At 38.9% G+C, this 20,471-nt stretch overlaps 1 protein-coding gene across 1 annotated transcript in view; it reads left to right on the forward strand.

The window, feature by feature from the left end:
- Positions 1-17,385, forward strand: part of CPQ (carboxypeptidase Q) — a 409,571-nt gene extending 392,186 nt beyond the window's left edge. Inside the window, exon 8 of the mRNA XM_045861077.1 lies at positions 16,879-17,385. Within this exon, the coding sequence (XP_045717033.1) occupies positions 16,879-17,042 (164 nt within the window). The 3' untranslated portion in view covers positions 17,043-17,385. The remainder of the gene's footprint in view (positions 1-16,878) is intronic.
- Positions 17,386-20,471: the final 3,086 nt, after the last annotated feature.

A 20,471-nucleotide genomic window follows, 5' to 3' on the forward strand; every position in this document is an offset into this window, starting at 1 on the left:
GGAAGGATGAACTAACACGGAATACAGGAGAACCTTTCTAGGAGCGATGAAAACATTCTACCTACATGAGTGTGTACATTTGTAGAAACTTGCCCTGTGTGCACTTAAAATAGGTATAATTTATAGTATGTAAATTATGTATAAAAAGAAGCTAATCACTTTGTCTCATAAGGATATTAGTACTTACTGTTATCTAGCTCTTTGCCCTGGTGATGCATTACTATGAGATCCTATAGTAGTGTACAGGTTGTCTTGGTCCAATTGGGCATCGCAATTGGAATTGACCTTGCTGTCCCCTAAGGTCTTACAGAACTTTGGATCTCATTTTTTTTAGTTCTCACTGTGCATATGCTAGCTCCCCTAGTTGGGCCTCCTCAAGGACAGGGGCTTGGCACAACTATCAGAGTCCTCTACTTAAAACTTTCCCCTCAGCTTGTTTTATGAATGTGAGTCATGCTGAATGAAAGCATTACTGGAGAGCAATGAGGGGGGGAGTCTTGAGTCTCCTGTCAATAGAAGTATTCAAGAGAAGGCCAAACAACCCTATGTTAGAAATCTTACAAAGTGATTTAAACATTAGATGGTGGTTTGACTAGAAAAGTTCTTCCCCAAGCCTGATTTCTGTGAAAAGAAAAAAAAAAAAAAAAACCACTTCCAAGGGAATGAGGCATCTCTCTACAGAGAGAAGCGATCCTGGAAGTTAGGAGGGACAGTAGCCTTCTGACCACGGGCAGGGTGGGGTTCACCCTCTACCAGTAGAGTGGGATTAGATGTCTGTCACCAAGCATGTGAGGTCGAATTAGAAGCAAGGGAAGTATATAATTTTGGAAATATACAAGTCTGACATTTTATTATGAAATCTAACAGAAGGAACTTCAAAAGGCAAAGCTTCATGTGAGAAGTTCCCTGGAAAGAAAACGTGGGTGGTGGTGTTGGCATGGGTCATCCGAGGATGGCAGATTCATAGAACTGCCCTTTCATTCCACTCTGTGAGCCCAAGACTCTCCACTGCTGTGGACTTCAAAGCTGTGGTACATTCACACAGCGGAATACTACTCAGCCATAAAAAGAAGGAAACCTTACCTTTTGCAACAGCATGGATGGTCCTGGAGAGTATTGTGCTGTGAAAATAAGCCAATCAGAAAAAGACAAATACCACATAATTTTACTTATACATGGAATCTAGTGAACAAAATAAACAAAATACAAAGTAAAACAGACTTGCAGATACAAAAAAACAGACCGACAGCTGTTAGAGGGGGGAGGAGTTGGGGGGATGGGTGAAAAGGTAAATAGATTAAACTTTTTAAAAAACCTCATCAACACAGATAACAGTATGGTGATTACCAGAGGGAAAGGGGGTGCAGGGATTAGAAGAGAATAAAAGGGGGATAAATGGTGACGGAGGAGACTTGATTTGGGGAGGGGAACATACAATAAATACAATATACAGATGATATATTACAGAAATGCACACCTGAAACCTATATAATTTTATTAACCAGCATCACCCCAATAAAGTCGATAAAAAATTTGTAAACCACAATGTTAAGATAACAAGATACAGAATAAATACAGATTTAATTTAAAAATAAAAAAGATGAAGGGATGAATTATCACAAGGTAAAGTCTACAGATCCTCTTACCAGACTTTTTTGCTTATAATCATTCACAACCTTTAAGCCTAAGTTTACTCATCTGTAAAGTGAGGATAATAATAAGTCCATGGCACATAGAAAAATACTTCATAATCCTGGCTATGAAGATGGTTATGATTTTTGTAAACTTTTTGATCATTAAATGATAGTTTGTTGTGCATCACTGATACTTCAGAGACAGTAAGTAGGAGTGCTCTTCCCCAGTCTCTGTACCATACCCAGTATGAAGCAGCCTGCACCATTCTCTAGCCCGCTCACAGGAACTATCTTTACTATGTAAAAATCAGAAACTTGAGGAGCTTCCTCTCTGGAGTCCCATGCAGTTTCGGATATGATCTTTCGTTGGCCAGTCAACCTCATTTCAGTACAGATGTACCCTATGAGATTGGAAAGTTCCATGAAATTCCATGAGAGCAGACAGCTGTAAGTTATGCCCACCATGGCTTGCCCACTGCCTGGCTAGGTATTTGGCTCTTAGTAGGAGCTCAGGAGATATCAGCTGAACGAATGTGACCTCCTTTCAAAAAGACTTGTATACATGTCATGTTTGAAAGAATCCCTAGTGGCTGCCTTGCTAAGCAGCAATGAGTGCAAGGTTAAGACGCTGCAAATGTGGTTGTGATCAGTCTTTAACCTATTTAAAGCAACTGGACAATTATTTCTCAGCTGTAATGAAATTAAACAAGAAATACCATATTTTGCCATGTATGCACTATTTTGCCCAAATTTTTTAGGGAAAAATAAGGATGAGCATTATACATGGGTATAATGATTTCATACCATGGGCATAATAATGGGTTAGATAATCCCATGTATAATGTGCACAAAAAATGTGAGTGAGCATTCTACACAGCAAAATATGGGTAATTCGTGTTTCCTGTTCCATGTCCTTCATAATGAGGTCTTCTTGTCAGTGTAATTGGTTAGTAAAGGACAGTATACTTTCTTCCCCACCTTTTGTCAAGAATTCTAAAGCCTTTAAGAAAAATAAGTTGGGAAGTAAAACAGCAGGGCTCCTGGTGCTTATAAGCTCTGCACTGGAAACTATTTCAGGGTCTGTAGCAGCGAATCTCAAGCACCATTTACTTTACCCCATAATTCTGTAGTTTGAGTATTAATGATGGAACAGCTAATGACATGTTACCCCACAAAATAGCATTAGCCTCCTTTATCATCATCAGCCTTTTTTTTTTTTAGAGAACACACAGAAATGTGTAAATTGCAGTTTATCTCACCACAGAAGCATTTAATCAAATGTACTGTAATTATATTTTGGGTGGCTACTGAGAATAATCACTGTTTCTTTATTACAAGGATTGTCCTAAAAATTACATTAATGAGGGTCAACCATAATAGCTTGGGGTATTGAGCTACATTTAAATTTTAAATCTGCATCTCAGCTTTGCCATCCCAATGAATGGATTGCCAGGGGCCAGGATCTTTTCACAAGCGTTGTATTTGACGGGTACTCCTTGAGCTGATGCTTTAGTGTAAGTGAGATGTGTCTGCATGAAAAGCATATTCATTTCCCAGGTTCCTTCTTATATATTTATTTTCTTTGTTTTGGAATTCACTGAGCTTTTCGTGTTTAGCTCTTTTCCCCTGCTGTGTAACAATTTTAAGAAAGTTATAGTTTAGAAGTTTTATGTAAAAAAATTGCATCCCTTTAGTCAATTAAAGAGGATGCATGTAGCTGCTAAGTGGAAACCTGCCAGGTGACTAAGAAAGGAAAAGCCTATTTGCATAAATAAAATGAAAGCATTTTAGAAAAACTGAGCCAACATTCACTAAATTTTTTCCCATTGTCCACATCTAACTTTTTTCTTAATGTTTTTATTTATTTATTTTTAGGGAGAGGAGAAGGGAGGGAGAAAAAAAGGTATCAAAACACCTCGAAATATGCCCCAACTGAGGACTAAACCTGCAACCCAGGCATGTGCCCTGAATGGGAAACAAACAGGCAACCTTTCGGTTTGCAGGATGATGCCCAACCCACTGTCTTTAGCCACACTGGTCAGGGCCACACTGGTCAGGGCCACATCTAACTTTGCTTCACTTTTGAGAAGTAGGGTTTGAGGCAAGGATTACTCACCACATTTCTGTTCTCCTTATAGTCTTTCCTCAGAAGCTGAGCTGGAGAAATCTGTACTAATTATTTTGCAGCATTACCAAGTAGTTTGTCATCTTTTTGTAACCAGATGCCTTATGCACATCATGGACACGATTATTTTGGATAAATCCATGCTGTCTGACACACAAGCAAACGTGGAAAACAGACAGGAATGCAGAGGCTCTCACTCCCGGGTCACTTTTCCTCACTGTCCTGAGCTGCCTCTAAATTGGTTCACAGGACGCCATCCCCCTGGTTTCTGGACATGATGTATGCTACTTATCAGTACTTAAGTTTCACTAGTTTCTTGATACTCTGTCTTTTCAGATGGGATTTTTGTAGTAGTAACATTTCTTCAATATTATTCATTCCCTATTTTTTTGTGGTATAATTTGACCTTGACACTGTGGTATCCAGAAATGAAACAAGCACACCTTCGTGCACACTCTTGAACCATCCAGGCCACAGTTCCACCCCTGAAAATAATAGCCTCCTTTTAATTTATAGCCCAGTGTGGCTTAATCAGCTGTGAATTTATACTAGATCCCGTCAAAGGGGTGGTTTTAACGAGTCCCACTTATTGGAGGCTTAATGGAGACCCACAGCTAACTGGAAGAGCCTTTGCAGGTCCTGAAGACTCACCAAATGCTGCGGGTCCTCAGGAGAGCTGCTAGAAGAGAAACGCCCATTCCTGTTCTCTGTCTCACAGCCAGTTTCCCATCCACAGCCAAGCCTTCCCTGCAACCCCACCACAGCTCGACCTTTTTGACTGTCAGTACAGTTTAATCAAAGTTTCTTTGAGTCAAGTACCTTCCTTCTGCTTGCTTACAACATTTTTTTTACCTTTTTAAAGATTATAAAGCTTGGATATAAAGATATAAGCCATGATCTCTTTTTCCCTATAAACTATGTGCTTAAGTGCTTAAAAATCAACCTTGGATTTCACAAATCCATCAGCCTGGACATGTGTAGACGTGATCAGAGGTTCACTGAGTCACCCTTGTGACCTCGTTTATGAATGAACATTATCCCTGTCAACTAACTGGCCAAAAGAGCCATAATCATTTAACAGTGGTGGCAAAATAGGAACTGGAGCCCTACTATGTGACCCAGGTATTCCTGCAATACTTCTGCCAACCAGCTCAGCAGAATCATCACTACTCAGTATGGGGAGTAGGAACAGGGTAGACTGACCAAGCGATATATCCAACTTGTCCATTTTTTTTTCTCTGTTTGCTGAAAGAATGGGAGGTTTATATCTCCTAACACATGCCTTCTACTGCACCATGGCTTTGTAACCTTTTGGTATCTGGAGCCAGAAATCAACACCTGTTCATTTTAAAACAATTATTAAAAAACCATGGTGATTTTAAGGATTTCATTATAGACTCCACACTGGAAACAATCTTTCGAGTCTTTTCAGGCCAAAGACCCATGTGCCTTAAATGTTCTCACAGTGTGCTCTGTCAAAAACAGTTTTCACTCGAGTTTTCTAGTGAGTGTCATCCCTGAGGTGTGGTGAGAAATGCAGGAAGGCATCAACAAGAAGTCACACTGGCTCAGACAGGTGGGAACTTTATTGATATCAGGCCATGGAGGAAGAGTGGGCAGTAAGTTCTGCATGAACACAGGAAAAATAATAAATTGAGGCTGATATATAAACATGAGTAAGATTCCAAAGTAGCCCTCTCAGAAAAAGTGTCAATATCAGTTTGTGTTGCAGAACCAGGTAGAAGGAGAGAGTCGTGTGGGTGTTTCTTAATAGCTCTATATGAAGCTGGGAATGCACAGGCTCGCCCATGAAATTATGCACTCAAAGATACGGGCCCTATCACACATGGATGTGATTGCTCTTTTAAGGTTTGTATGGCTGCTATTAAATTGTAACTTTCTAAAACATAAAATTATGACTTGTGGAAGGTGTAAATGGAGTCAGGAGAGAAAGAAGGATATTATGGGGTGAGTTGGTGTTGAGGACAAACCTAATATTATACACACAAAGACACAGACTTATATATTTATTTTTCTATATATATGTACACTTACAGACACATGCACATACATTTATAGGTATATGTATCAGGTATGAGTGTCTATGCATGTGCACAAAATTGATATTTATTCCCCACCCCACCCCAGATCCTCCTTATATTTGAAAAGCACCCATTACCACCCAAAGAGAAGGCAGGAAACCAGCCCTTACCTTGGTGACTAATCTGCTCGGTGCTCTTGTTTGTTAGGGTAATCATAAATAAGACCATAGAGGGTGACCTTGTGAGTCACTTAACTTTTCAAAAGAAGGATGAAACCTTTTAAGGTTTGTAGGTGGGTGGCATTAAATTATAACTTTCTAAAAGGTGAAGTCATGATTTTCATGCAAAGATAAAATGAATACACGCCAAATCAATAATTCAATTAATTAATGATGGAATCAGACATTAACACCAATTTACAGAGAATCTGAGAAATTAAGTTTATGTAATTTAATAAAGAAATACTAGGATAAGATTGCTAGGTTAGATAAAACTGGTTAATGTCTTAGAGGAAAATAAGGTAACCTTTGGGATTATCTGTTCTACGGGAGAGAAATCATTTTCAGGTCCACTAGATAAAAACCTATGAGTTCACATTCTACTTCTAAGTCTGGAACCATTAATCAATAGTACGCTGTGAGTCAACCTAAGAACATCCTCTAGATAATCTTTGGGTGGACTTTGCCCCTGAATGACTTTGAAAGGATATGCTGCCCACCTTTTTGCCTTATTTTCAAGTTGTGGATAATTTCCGGAACAGTGGTGAAAGATATGGGAACATACTGCATAGTATCTAATAGAGTGTTTGGATCTCAGCTATGTATGAAATATCCCATTTTTTTGTATCCAAGAACCCACTTGTCATTCCCCAAGGCAAGAGCACAGACGAGAATCTCCAGAAAGCAGGATTTACCAGAGGTTGCTGTAGAGAGGGAGGATGAAGCCAATATTCATCTTTGCTTTTCCCCATTAGGTAGTTAATTCTTTTATTTATCCAACAAATTGATTCAACAAATATTTATTGAGCCTCTACTATGTGCCAGGCTACTGGGGGTTGGGGTGACAAAGTCCCTGCTCTTCAGGAGCTTACATTTTAATGGGAAAGACAGGCAGAAAATAATAAAACCATTATAAGAATAATATAGTTTTAGGCAGTAAGAATTTTTATGAAAAAGAAAAAAGCTGAATAATGGGGATACCGAGCTATCAGAGAGACGATATCAGTGGGTCTTAGAATGGCCAGCAACTCCCAGGAGGATTGCCAGCCCCCGCAGAGTGGAGCCCAGCCAGTGGTGGGGACTTGGTGCTGTTCCAGGTGGGGCTCTGCTGTTCCTCTTCTGATAGGTAATCCCAGGCTGCCCAAGCCCACTGTGTGAACATAATTTAGTCTTCACTCCCTTCCATGGCCCAAGGTACCTGCGACTCGAATTTGCATCTCCTGGTCATGAAGTAGACATGGAGATGGGGGACTAGATCAGTAAATGGAGTGAGTCATGCAAATGGTTTCCGCCGGGGAGGATAGGGTGGTGAAAGAAAGCACGGAAACCTGGGTAAGAGCATAGTTTTTAGATCAGACACACCTGGGTTTGAATCCTATCCCTCCCGCCTCCTGCTGTACAACTTCAGACAAGTTGCTTAATCTATTTTCCATTTGTTAATGATACTGGATCATTTTCTCACAGGGTCACTGGGAGAAATAAATGAAATAACCTCCAAAAAAGCTGTAGGCACACAGGAAGTATTCAACAACTAGTGTTCTTGCTATTTCCACATTTGGAGAGTCTGTGGCACCAACTTCACATAATAGTGATTAACTGGTCTTACTACTGCCACACACTTCTTCACCTTTATGGAGAGATGAATCACTATCACAAAGTTTAGGTGCCTGTGACCTGGAGGCCCTCCAGGTATGTTGGTATTGACCTTGACTATGCAGTCAATATTATCCCAGCAACTTCCCCAAGTTTTCCAGACAGATACAACATTAAGGGGCTTTGTACCACACCTGAAACTTTTAGCACAGGTTTGGAAATGCTTGGATAGGTTGAGAGTTTAGAAATTAAAACTATAATCCTTTTCCAGAGTTTTCATCAGGGATGTTTTCCATTTCCTTTCCTTTGTTTCACTGTTTTTTTCCTTTACTTCTTATAAGTTTCTTTGTCTTCTGGAGAGCTGTGGATTATGAAGCTATTAACTGCTTCTCTCTCTAATTTTCAATGAGATATAATACAGTCAGGATAAAACTGCCCCTTTTGAAAGGGGATTAAATGTGTACAAATTCCATGAATTGATTTTCTAATTGCTTTGGTAATGACGCTTTTTAACTTGATGATGTTGCTGAAAGAAATAATAATTTTAATTATATTTTAAATGTATTTTTAGATTTTACAGATTCTGGGGAGACTAAGTTTCTTGCAGGGTATAAGTTAAGACCATACTGTTCTTCTTTAAGTCCATAATTATTATGATGGGGGGAATGTCTGTAATACATTCCATTGCAATTAAATTGCATACCCCAGACTGTTCAAGATCTGTTTATAAAGGAGAAATGGATTTTCCACAGCTGCTTGCCTATGAGTGTATTCTTTATGCAACAGTGCAGCAGCCAATGGAGGCACTGAAATAACAGATTTGAATGTAAACTTTCAAGGCTTTCAAATAGCCTCCCCAAACTTCACATAACACAAATTGCTTAATTTGTGTACATGAAAACCCACTGATTATATGAATGAGAGTCAACCTACAATAGCAGGGGGCTGGGAGAATCTTTTTGTATTTACCCAGCCATCTCTGCAGGAATCAGTGGGGATTCAGTCTCGTTCCCCTGTCCTGCACAGACTGGTCATTCCTGCCATCTCTCCGTGCAGATGGGACTCTGCTGCAAGCAGCATGGGGCCTGTTGGACATTTCTTACAGTATTCTTTGCACCATCGTCACCCAGTCACACAGCTGGAAAATATTTTCGGAGATGGATGTTTACAAAAAAAGATTTAGAGAGGAGAGGGAGGAAGGGGGAAGGGAAGGAGAAAGAAAAATAATCCAAACCAAGGTCAAAAGGGGGTCATACCGAATAGACTTCACAATCCAACTGTCCCATCTTGAGAACGATCACCAGAACTTTGATTTGGTCAGTCAGAATTTCAAGTCCTTCAAGTTGTGTTTAATTGGTTGTCTTTGTGGTTATAGAACATCTATAATAAAGAAATTGTCTACTAACCCTCACCAGCATCTTGAAAGTCGGGTATCATTAGCCCTGTTTCGTGAGTGAGGAAATTAAGGCTAAGTGGCCTTGCATAATTTTCCCAAAGTCACCCAGAGGAGTTTGAATTTGAATCAAAGTCTGTGGGACTCTAACCTCCATGTTCTCTCAGCTGTATCTCCTTGCCCAGGTCCAGCTTCTTCTTGGCTGACACACTAAGGATACGTCTTCACATCCTGAAATTCTAAACCTCCCTGAGAAAGACTTCTCTAACCGTGAACTGCCCTAATAATGCTGCAGTTTGTTTCCAGGGGGTGAACTGGGACCTTCAGAGCAGGCTCCTTCTTGCCAGCTTTCTATTTCTAAAAAGCATTGGATGGTTCCCTGTTCAGAGCTCATACACCTGTCAAAAGACACTGTGCAGCTTATCCCCAGGGGTAGTTAACATTCCCCTACCCTGGACGTCAGGTGCTCTCAGAAACTGAAATGCAGGCTCTCCCTCAGTGCTAGTCTTTGAGATCAGTAGCTGTCACTGATAAAATGTCTCCTTGGAATAGCAGAGACAAAGCTACAAAGCAGCCAGCAGGCCCACCCGCATATCTCCTGTGGTTATCAGCATTCTCCTTGGTAGTATCGGGTTTTCTGGAGTTGTTTTAGTTCCCAGTAGTTCCTGGGAACTGAGACGATCTCTGAGGAAATGACTTCCTTAAGTCACTAGCTCTAAAGGGAGGCAGCCAAATTCCCACCCATCTGGCAGTCAAGTTCTTTCAGCCTGAGACAGAAAGGGAATTTCAGAGGCCTGAAGAGGGCATGCACAAGTATTTCTTGTCTCTGTTTTTTCAATATGGAATTTGGAGACTTTTCTGTCAGCCAACAGGCAGGGTCTTGAAGAAGCTTGGAATGGGAGAAAAATAGCCCCAAGCAAGACACCCTCTCTGTCTGCTGGAGTTAAATGTCCTTTTGTGTCTGTCTCTTGACCTCAACAGTTCTGATTCATCTTCCATCCACCCTCCATGACTTGCATTCTTTGAACTCCTTGACTTTGTCCTTGACTTGTATATGAATTTGACATCCACCTGATAATCCGTGTGATCCAGGGGGCATATGCTCCCCACCCACCTTCAACTAATTCTAAAAATGTCATGGCCTCTGTTTAAATGCTTTCAGCTACTATCAAAGTAAACACCCGGATTTGTCTCTCCTAGGTGTGCTGTGAGCTCATGGCGTAAAGAGTCTTCTAGTTTTAATATGGACTTCTGGCCTTTCCATTGAGCAGTGTGACTTTCTTCACCCACATGTTTTCCAGAGAATTGCAGAGTCAGGGATTTTGTCATTTGGCCCTGGCCTTTGTCACCTGTACCTCTGACTGTCTCTCCCAGCTGTCTTCTCACCTCCACAGTCCTCCGCATTTTTCTGGAGCATTTTCCTAAGGACCAGTTCCAGTCTCCCCACCTTTCTGCCCATTGAACCTCATGGCCCCCCCATTTATATTTATGTTTAGTCTATATTCAACTCTATCTGCTAATAATTAACCCAAGTTACCCCCCACATCATCCAAACGGGAATGCCCACATACGCTTTTCACCTGCCATGTCTGTGTCCCATCTCTGTCTGCTGTCATCCCAAGTACTTGTGCTGGATATTCTGTTTCGCCACTTTGAATCATTCTTCACCTTTCTCACCCTAGACTGTGCCCCTGGAGGCTAACTGTTATGGACTTGGTTAACAAGTTACCCTTGCCCTCTGGTTTATGACTGGGTTTGGCCCAGGGGAGGCCCCGTAGGCTATGAGAGGCACACTGGGGACTGATTCCCTGGCTTCCATAGACACTGCAGCTCCTCTGGCGACCCTCTCCTAGAGCTATAACTGCAGTTAGAACTGCTGTCTTCTGTGCCCCTTTAGAGCTACTGGTGGTAAAGGCCATCCTTGTTGCTGGCCCTGGGGCACTTCATCATCCCTTATTGGTCTTACTAAACCCTAATTACTCTTTGTAAATGATCCTTTCATTAAATTCTCCAAGTTACTTTCATGTAGTGTTCTGTTTACTACAAATACTCTTGATAAATACTCTTGACAGAACCCTCGATGCCCAGTTTATTCATAAAATTTGCTGATTTAATTCATTCACTCTACAAACATGCATTCATCTTTTATTTGTTGCTATGTTGTAGGCATTGGTGACAGGGTGGGGAAAAAAGCACAGGCCCTGCCTTCAGGGAGTTTACAATATAGTGGGAAAAACAGGTGTGAAACAAGTATAACAAAGTATAGTGAAGATGATGATAAGAGAAGTATGGAGAGCACCCAGCAAGGGGATCCAGTCTAGATGTGACAAGTGGTCATTTAACTACATGAGTGATTATCCACAATTTCTTCAGCCTTCTCTGGTAGCACTCCATACATTGACTGTAGTATGACTTACTTGTGGACACATTTTGTCTGCCTCTATTGCAGAATAAGCTTTTGAGAGTAGAGACTACATCTTTTTTTACCTTTTTCTCTGCCACAGTCCTTAGCCTATTGCCTACAATATTGTAGGAATACAAGTATTTATCCAGTTGAATTGAATTGAACTTTCTGAACATTTGTGGACCTTAGCTCCAGCCTGCCTATGGAAGGTTTTATGTTAATAGTGAGCTCCCACTCTTTCTGAGATACTGGGTTAACAGAAAACATGTTTTACTCATCTAAGAAGAAAAATCAGTGAAGAAGAAGAAGAAGCACCACCCTCAACAAGGGTGAAGGGCTTGATACCTCTTGGCAGCTTAATACATCTTCTTTAGGATATTTGCTGACAGGCATTGGAACCATTAACTGTCAAGGTTCCTAACTGAGCTTTATTTTGAACTTTTTTTTTTACCTCATTGGCATGTGTTGTGTAAAACATGAATGAACAGAGATAAGTTCAATTCTATTCCAGGGCAAGAAGTTTGAGAGCATAGGTAGGGGAAACCTTGGCAGTTTTAAAAATGTGGGTTGGATTAGGGAGCACTTAGATGGCATCCTGAGGCAACTAAGGGCTTAGGAACAATGAAGTGTCCAGTCCACAGGGCAGGAACTGAAGAATTAGGAGAAGAGAGCTCTGGCAATGTAGTAGACCAGAAGTTCACACATACACTCCTTTTCCCCAAGTTAATTGTTACATAAAGTAGTAATTTTTTTCTATGATACATGGCTGAGCAGGAGGCAAAGTAAAAGAATTCCTTAGAGGTGAAAAATGATAAAGTGAGAATCTATAGGGGTAAGAAAATTCTGGAGCCTAGTTAGTGTTTGTCTGAGAGTCTCAGCCAATACCTGTTTTTCTAGACAGTATATTTTAATAAGCAGTGAGTGCATGTGGGACAGGAGATAAAACATGGGCCCCTAGTGTTCTTATATAAGGTATTGGTTAACTTTGAGTTTATTAGGATGAGTATGTGAGATGTGATTTCTAAAAGTCTCTACTTACAATAGAAATGAAGTATATAGCTTCCAAATGGGAGTAAAGTGAGGGAAAAAAAGAAAGAAGTGAGAAGAGGGGGAAAAATCAAATAAAAGAAGGCAAGAAAGAAAGGTAGAAAACAAAATGAACAAATAGAAAGCAAAAACTAAGATGGTATAAATGAATCTAATTTAACAATAATCACAATCCACATAAATAATTTATGCTCTTCAATTAAAAATCAAAGGGTTTTAGATTATATTTTTTAAAATTCAATTGTAAACTATTTATGAGAGAAACCCCTAAAAACTATAAGGGCAGAAGAAGACTCCAACTAACATAATGGGTAAAGACATACTGATTAATACTCTGCAAAAGAAAGCAAGAGTGGCTGTTGTATTAAATATCAGAAAACTAAACTTCAAGACAAAAAGCCTTAACACAAATAAAGAGGATGACTATATATTAATAAAAATGTTCAATTTACCAGGAAGATGTAATTCTAAGTATGTGTGCTCCTAATAGCATAAATTTGAAATATGTGAAAAGGAAATTGTGAGAACTATAAGAAAAATTATCACATCCAAAATCACAGAGGGGCATTTTCACACATTTCCCTCAAAACTGATAGATCAAATAGATAATAAATCAGTAAGGAGCCTAAAAGATTTGACAAGCACAATTAACAAGCTTGATCTAATGGACATATACAATATACTGAAAACACATTCTTTTTAACACAGGGAATGTTTATAAAAATGGATCACACAACAGCCTATAGAGAAAATCTCAACAAAATTCAAAGAACCTGTATCATACAGCCCAGGTTCTCTAACAGTTAAATTAGAAATCAATAATGAAAAAGTAATGAAGGAGGCCCCCTACTTTTGAAAATTAGTGGGTGATAATTCTAACACATGATTCAAAGAAAAAATCAAACTAAGAAACAGTAAGTTTTAGAACTGAGTGATCATGAAAATAAGTCATCTGAACTGGTGGGATATCGAGAGTAAAGCAGCATCGGGGGAAGACTGTCACCTCACTTCTCTTGCTAGAGACGAAGTTTGCAAAGTAATAGACTGAACATTTAACTTAGAAAGTTAGAAAGAGAAAAGCTAATGAACCCCCCCAAAAAGAAGGAAGGAACTAATAGAAATAAGAGTAGAAATCAATGATAAAAAAATCTACAATGCAATAGAAAGTATAAAGATAATAAACTGAAATTGTTTTTTTTTAAGATTTTATTTATTTATTTTTAGAGGGGGAAGGGAGGGAGAGAGAGAGAGAGAGAGAGACATCAATGTGCGGTTGCTGGGGACCGCGGCCTGCAACCCAGGCATGTGCCCTGACTGGGAATCGAACCTGCGACACTTTGGTTCACAGCCCACAGTCAATCCACTGAGCTATGCCAGTCAGGGCAATTGTTTTCTTTTTTTGTTCAAAAACTAATACAACTGAGAAGCTGCTGGTAAGATGAGAGAAGACACCAATAACCAATATCAGGAATGAAAAGGAGAGCATTTCTATAGATTCTGCAATCATTTAAAAAGACAGGATGTTATTGACCACTTTATGACTATTATTTTGAATATTTAGGCAAAATACATAAATTCCTAGAAACATGTAACTCCCAAAATTAATTCAAGAAGAAATACAAAACTTGAATCACCCAATAATCAGGAAAGATAGTGACTCATTAGTTAAAATTTTTACCATAAAGAAAACATCAGACTTAAATGGTTTTGTATGTTCTACAAAATAAGCAGGAAATGAATCATTCTAATCTTATAGAAACTATTCCAGAGTGTAGGAAAATAAAGAAACACTTGCCATTGTATGAATCAGTGATATCTTTGAAACTAAAAATGAATATCTACAAACATAAAATGCAAATTTTTAAAAAGATGTGTAATTTACAGTTAGCAAAAGAAAAATAGGAACTATAGAAGAAGGAAAACTAACAAAAGATATGCAAAACTGTATTACAAAACATTATTACAAATACAAATTACAAATACAAAACTGTATTACAAAACATTACAGACATTATAGAAGATTTAAACAGAAAAACACTATTTTCATAAATAAGAACACCATATTCTAATTAAAGATGTTAAGTTTCCCAAAATTTATAGATTAACACAATTCCCATCAAAACTCAAAAATATTTCTGTAATATTTTTAAATGATTCTAAACATTATCTGGAAGAGCAAATGGTCAAACATAGTACAACACTTCTGAATGAGAAGGAAGAGAAGAAACATGCCTGCTGGTAAACAAGGGCTAGAAAGCAAGAGTAATTAAAATGCTGTGGTATTGCTGGAGGAAAAGACTAATAGCCCACTAGAACAGAATTAGAAAGCCCCAAAATATACCCACACATACAACGAAACTTGATATATTGCAAAATTGGTACCACAGATCAGTGGAGAAAAAAGATGTACTAAGGAAACTTTGCTGGGACAGATGAAAAATAAAATAAAGCCTACCATACAAAGAAATCAATTCTAATTTAAATGGAGGAAGAACTTAAAATGAAAAACTAAACTTTAAAAGTTTCAGTACATCAGAGAATATTTTTATGATATTAGGGTAAGGATAAGTTTCTTAAAGAAGATGTGAAACATGAAAATCAGAAAGGAAAAGATTCATAAATTCAACTACATTGAAAGTAAGAACATCTACTCAACAAAACACATCTATTCACCAAACAGAGTAAAAAGAGCCACAAACTGGAAAGTGAGGTATACAAACTGAATACTAACAAAAGATTAGTATCTAAAGTATATCAAGGACTCCTTTAAATCAATAAGAAGAGATTACAAATCAATTGAAAAATGGACAAAGGCACAAACAGTTCACAAAAGAGAAAGCATAAATGACAAAAATACATATATTAAAACATACCAATTATCAATAATGATTTTAAAAATTAAAATTAAAACCATAATAAGATGATATTTTATACCCATCAGATTAGCAAAAGTTAGCTTGACAATACCAAACACTAGAAAAGATGTGAAGCAAGAGAAAGATTCATATATTGACAGTAAAAGTATAAATTGCAAAGGAAAACATTTTGGAATTGCATGATAAAATTAAACACATTCCTATGATATAACCCAGCAATTCAAGCCCTCTATTTAGACCATAGAGAATGCTAATAGAAGCATATAAATAACAGAAAACTGGAAATAATGTAAACGCCCATTGTTGGGGAAATGGGTAAATAAATACAGTGAGATAATGTACAGCAATAAAAATGAAAATACTACAGCTTTACACAATAACATACATAAATTTTACATATGGTTAAGCAGAAAAAGCAAGTCACAAAAATTTTTCTGAGCATATGGTTCAAAAGCAGATAATATTAAATGATTTTTTATATATTCATATATATATAGTTGCTATGGAAGCACAACAGGATGGTGAGCTCTGGAAGAAGTATCTATAAGTAGTGAGAAGGGGGTTTGGGGGTGGACATGGGCTTGTAAAATAGGCTTCAAAGGCCCTGGCTATATCTTTCTTGCATTGAATTATGCACACATATGTGCTTTTCATATTGTCTCCCTTTGCAATATACATTCATGTTCTCTACAATCTTATGTGTGTATGATGTATTTCACAATAAAACAGTAAGTAAATAAATAAGCAAATAAATAAAACAAGGCCAGAGACTGCAGAACTACCACTGAAGTCCATAATATGGCCCAGTAGGTTCTGTACGAGAAAGCAAGGACCCCTTGAGGCTCTGACCCACGCCTGAAACTGGAGGACAGCTTCACTAGAGTGAGAGAAAAGCTTTCAGGCAGGGCAGAGACCCCTGATGGTGTCCTTGGAGGTTGCCAGGGAACTTCATGGGAAGTAAATGAAGGATTTGAGCAGGAAAACTTGAGTAAGGGAATGACCTTCTTTTGTCTCCAGGAAGGTACATAAGTTGCACTCTTGCAGATACAAAAAAGATACTGTCCTTTAATAAGTATAAAGACATTGGTATCAGTTACTTAAACATATAATTACCCTCAGCAGGAGGTCCAGAAGGAGGAAGTGCAGAGTCGGTTCCTTGGATTAGCAATATTTTCCAAATCGAGGCTTCTCTGCCTCTCCACTCCGCCATTTTTAGCATGTGGGTTTTTTTCTCTCATGTACAAGAGAGCTTCAACTTCTCATCTACTTTTAATGCATCATTAGGGTATTTGCTTGACTCTTTTGTCCAGTAAAGACTCTCCAAAAACTTTCCCATGGCCTTCCATTCACATCCTAGTAGTCAGAATGGTGTCACATGGCTCTTTATTGCTGCAGGGGAGGCTGGGAAAGTATTTTACCAGTGTGGCCTCTATAGCAGAAGCAGGCAGGAATGAAGCAGACAGGGGTGGCAGTGGTTTCTGAGCAGCTATTCAGCAGTTTCTGTCAAAATCCTTCACTAAGAGAGTTCTTCCTCTTTTCTCCCCAGGAGCCAGTCTACTTGATGATTTGTATAAGTATTTCTCCTTCCATCACTCCCAAGGAGACACAATGACGGTCATGAGTCCAAAGGAGATGAACATTGCTGCCGCTGTCTGGTCTGTTGTCTCTTACGTCGTTGCAGACCTGGAAGAAATGCTGCCCAGATCCTAGCAAGAAAGAGAAAGAAGGCACTTTTGCCCTTTCTAGCCAGGAATCCCGGGCCTTCAGCTTCAGGAAGCCCCTATTCACCGAACAACTGTATCTGATTCATTTTCAAAACACATATTTTTTCATAGTATTATCCTCTTTTCCAATACTTTCCACATTCTCTGTTTCTAAAATAAGGAATGATTTTGTTTCCACCCCCACATAAAATTAACATATGGTAGGGGTCACAGTGGGGGCACTTCTTTTCACCGCCTGTAAAAAATATTGTTTCTACTTGAAAGTGAAATACTAGATAGATCATTTATATGTGTAGTAATGAACATTAAAACAAATACAATGATACTAATTTTTTGTTTTATGTCATTTATTGAAGGGTAAGAGAAATATACAATTGTAGTATAGTCTTAATTGAATATATGAAGGCATTTGGCTTTCTAATTCATATATTTTTATTAAGATAGGAATTTTTAATTAAGAAGAAAAAAAATTTCACCATTTAGGGCAAAAAGTCAAGTGTATATAATCCCATTGCCTTATTAAAGATGAATACTAGGTCTATCATCAGATAAATGATCATACTGTCTTACATTTGTGTTTTATAAGTTTCACACAATATTTTATGAAATTAAGGCTTATTCACATTTTACCAGTAAAAGTACTGAGACTCAGAGAGGCTAAATATACTTACAGTCCTACAGAGCAAAAATATTGATTCAAACCCATTCTGGGAACAATCTCTTCTATTCTTCTACACCCAATGCCCAGTATTCAATAAAAAATTACAAGACACCAAAACAAGCAAGTAAATAAATAAACTCATTTGCCTCCTATTAAATGAGTCTCTTCCTTTTCCTTCAAGATCAGTGAACGGGATTCTTCCTCAGCAGGAACACAGCCACACTCAGGACTCCCACCACCCTGGATTTGGAACTACCACACTTTCTGCTTGTCAGCCCTGAGCAACATCTCTAGATCATTCCCACGAACTGTACAGCCTGAAACGAGGTCTACTTTGTATTCTCCAGTGATCACTCCACAATTTTTAACTCCTGAACAACTCTGAAAGAGAAAAACTGTCACAAAATTGTAATCTACTCCCAAATTCCCACCAGCTGGCAAAAGTCATTTTCTCTGCTACCAACTGCCTCCTGAGTCACTGAACCCACCTACTCCTTCCAGGAAACTAAATCCTTTCTCCAGCCCCACTTCTGCATAGGGTTTGGGATTGTACCCCCACTGCCTATATCCTTGAGGTGGTTCTAAGGAAGTGGATACTATTCCATAGCTTTGACTTTCCCCATAAGATTGTCTGTTTCTCTGGAAAAAAAGTTATAGAGGGATAAATGATAGCAGAAATAGCCCCTTTCTTAACTGGGACATTTCCTGCCGCCTTCCTAGAGGAGTGTGGAGGGGCTGTGTGGAGGAACATTGTGAATATGAGCAGGTGGGGGAAGGTATTGGTGAGTGTGGGTGTCAGGAGCACTAACAGTGGGGGAGAAATACGTGGCACTTGGGAAAGTAAAAGGGTAGAAAAAGAAATGCAAAGAGAAGGGAGAGGTCTATATAGCATTTTCTCACAACAACTCCACCTGCACCTCAAAAATGCATAAGTCTGCCAGCCAGCTGTGGAGCCTGGCACATGCTGTAGCTATAGGCACTTTTAAGCACAATTCTATTTTCCACAAGTCGTTGTAAAAGCAACTGTTTGCTAAGAAATGGTGGATCATTTGAGTGGCAGCCCATCTCCTTTGCTTACAATAGCTCTCCAATTTGACTTTAGGGTCAAGTTGCTTTTCTGATTCATTTGTCTGAGTAGACTTAAGTGCAAATTGAGACAAGAAACCCGTTTAAATATTGTATAATGTGAAAAGGGTGAATTCTGTAGCAGAAGAAGGAGGAATTAGAGGGAAAGGAGGTTCACTACTGATTTGACTTCCACATTGCCAAGATGTGGTTCTGAGGGTTGTAGTGTGTCTGAATGATTAGGAGTTTAAGTTGCCAGAGTGTTCCACCTCCCTCACAGTAATTACACAAATGACACCAGAGTGGTTTGACAATCCTCACACATCTCTGCCACAGGCGTACTGTTGCCATGCAGTCCTGTTTGCTCAGTATGCTCCCTTCATAATAATTTGAGATGCTTCCCATTTACCTTGAGTAAATATCAGCCAGATCTTGATATCTATATCTGTCTCATGAAATATACATCCTAACTGTGCCCAAATGATTAATTTGCTGCTATGTGATGATTAGCATAAAAATCTCATCACAATATGAAATAGAAATGTTATCACTAATTGCCATTTGAAGTGAAGACACTTTTTTTTGTATAGAAATTAATGATGCAGGCTTACTGTTCAATTCTGTTAAACCAGAAAACCCAAAACTGTTTCTGGTGCAGAAAAAAATTACCTTTGAAGTGTTTTTCTTTTCTTTTCTGTCCCTTAGGTGACTCATAGTTCAGCAAAGGAGTAGTGTAAGGTGATGGTTAATGGACCTTTGTACACAAAACGGGGCAGATGAACTCCACTCTCATCTGACTAGGTCTTTCAGTGAATCACTCAACTTCACCCTGGACATGACCTTCTCCCTGGACATGAGGGCCCCCCTGTGGCCCTGAAACTTGACCTAAATACTCTCATATTTGCTCAAGTCCCTAACATCATTGGTGGCCATTTCAGGTCTGTCTCAAGCAGCCACACAACCAAAGGTGAGCTTGACAGTACCTTAGAAAACTTTGTTCCATATTCCAGGTTTAAAGAGCATTTAGCTGTGCCTCGATCTTGATGATAAAGTCACACCCTAGTCCAATTAGTTCTCTTAATTCCTTATAAGTTCCAACTAGTATATTTGGAGATTGTAATGGAACATGAATTACCCCCAAGCTCTGCCTTGCCATCCAAACCATCACCATTATTGCTAGTAATCTTCCTGGGCCAATTATGCTGCTAAGAACTTTATCCTATGCGTTTACCCATTTAATCCTCACCCAATGCAGTAAGGTAAGCCTTATTTTAATTCTCATTTTAGAGACAAGAAAACCTGGGTATACAGCTTCTAAATAACTTGTCCAAGTTCACAGAGTTGATAAAATGTGACAGAAATCTAGAAAATTCAAGTCCAAATATCTCCTGAGACAAACAGAAATTCTCTGGCTAATGACTCTTCTAGCCTTCACTGTGTGGGTAGATCCAATCGAAATGGTGCATTTCCATTTTGAGGCGTAGAAAGTAGGGTCTGAACAGTGCCACATTTTGGCCCAAGAAAAAGGGCCCTTGTGCTCTAAGAGGTCCCTACATATCGCAAGCACACACCAAAAATAAATTTATTACAGGATCTGTGGATTCTTCTGTCACCAGGAATCTAACACTCAGGACCTGCACAGCATGGCTCAGGACTTCCAGCCCTGCTTCTGCGCTAATGCCATCTAGG

Source organism: Phyllostomus hastatus, unplaced genomic scaffold, assembly GCF_019186645.2.
Source record: "Phyllostomus hastatus isolate PE091 unplaced genomic scaffold, TTU_PhHast_1.1 phas_scaffold_21, whole genome shotgun sequence".
Classification (NCBI taxonomy): domain Eukaryota; kingdom Metazoa; phylum Chordata; class Mammalia; order Chiroptera; family Phyllostomidae; genus Phyllostomus; species Phyllostomus hastatus.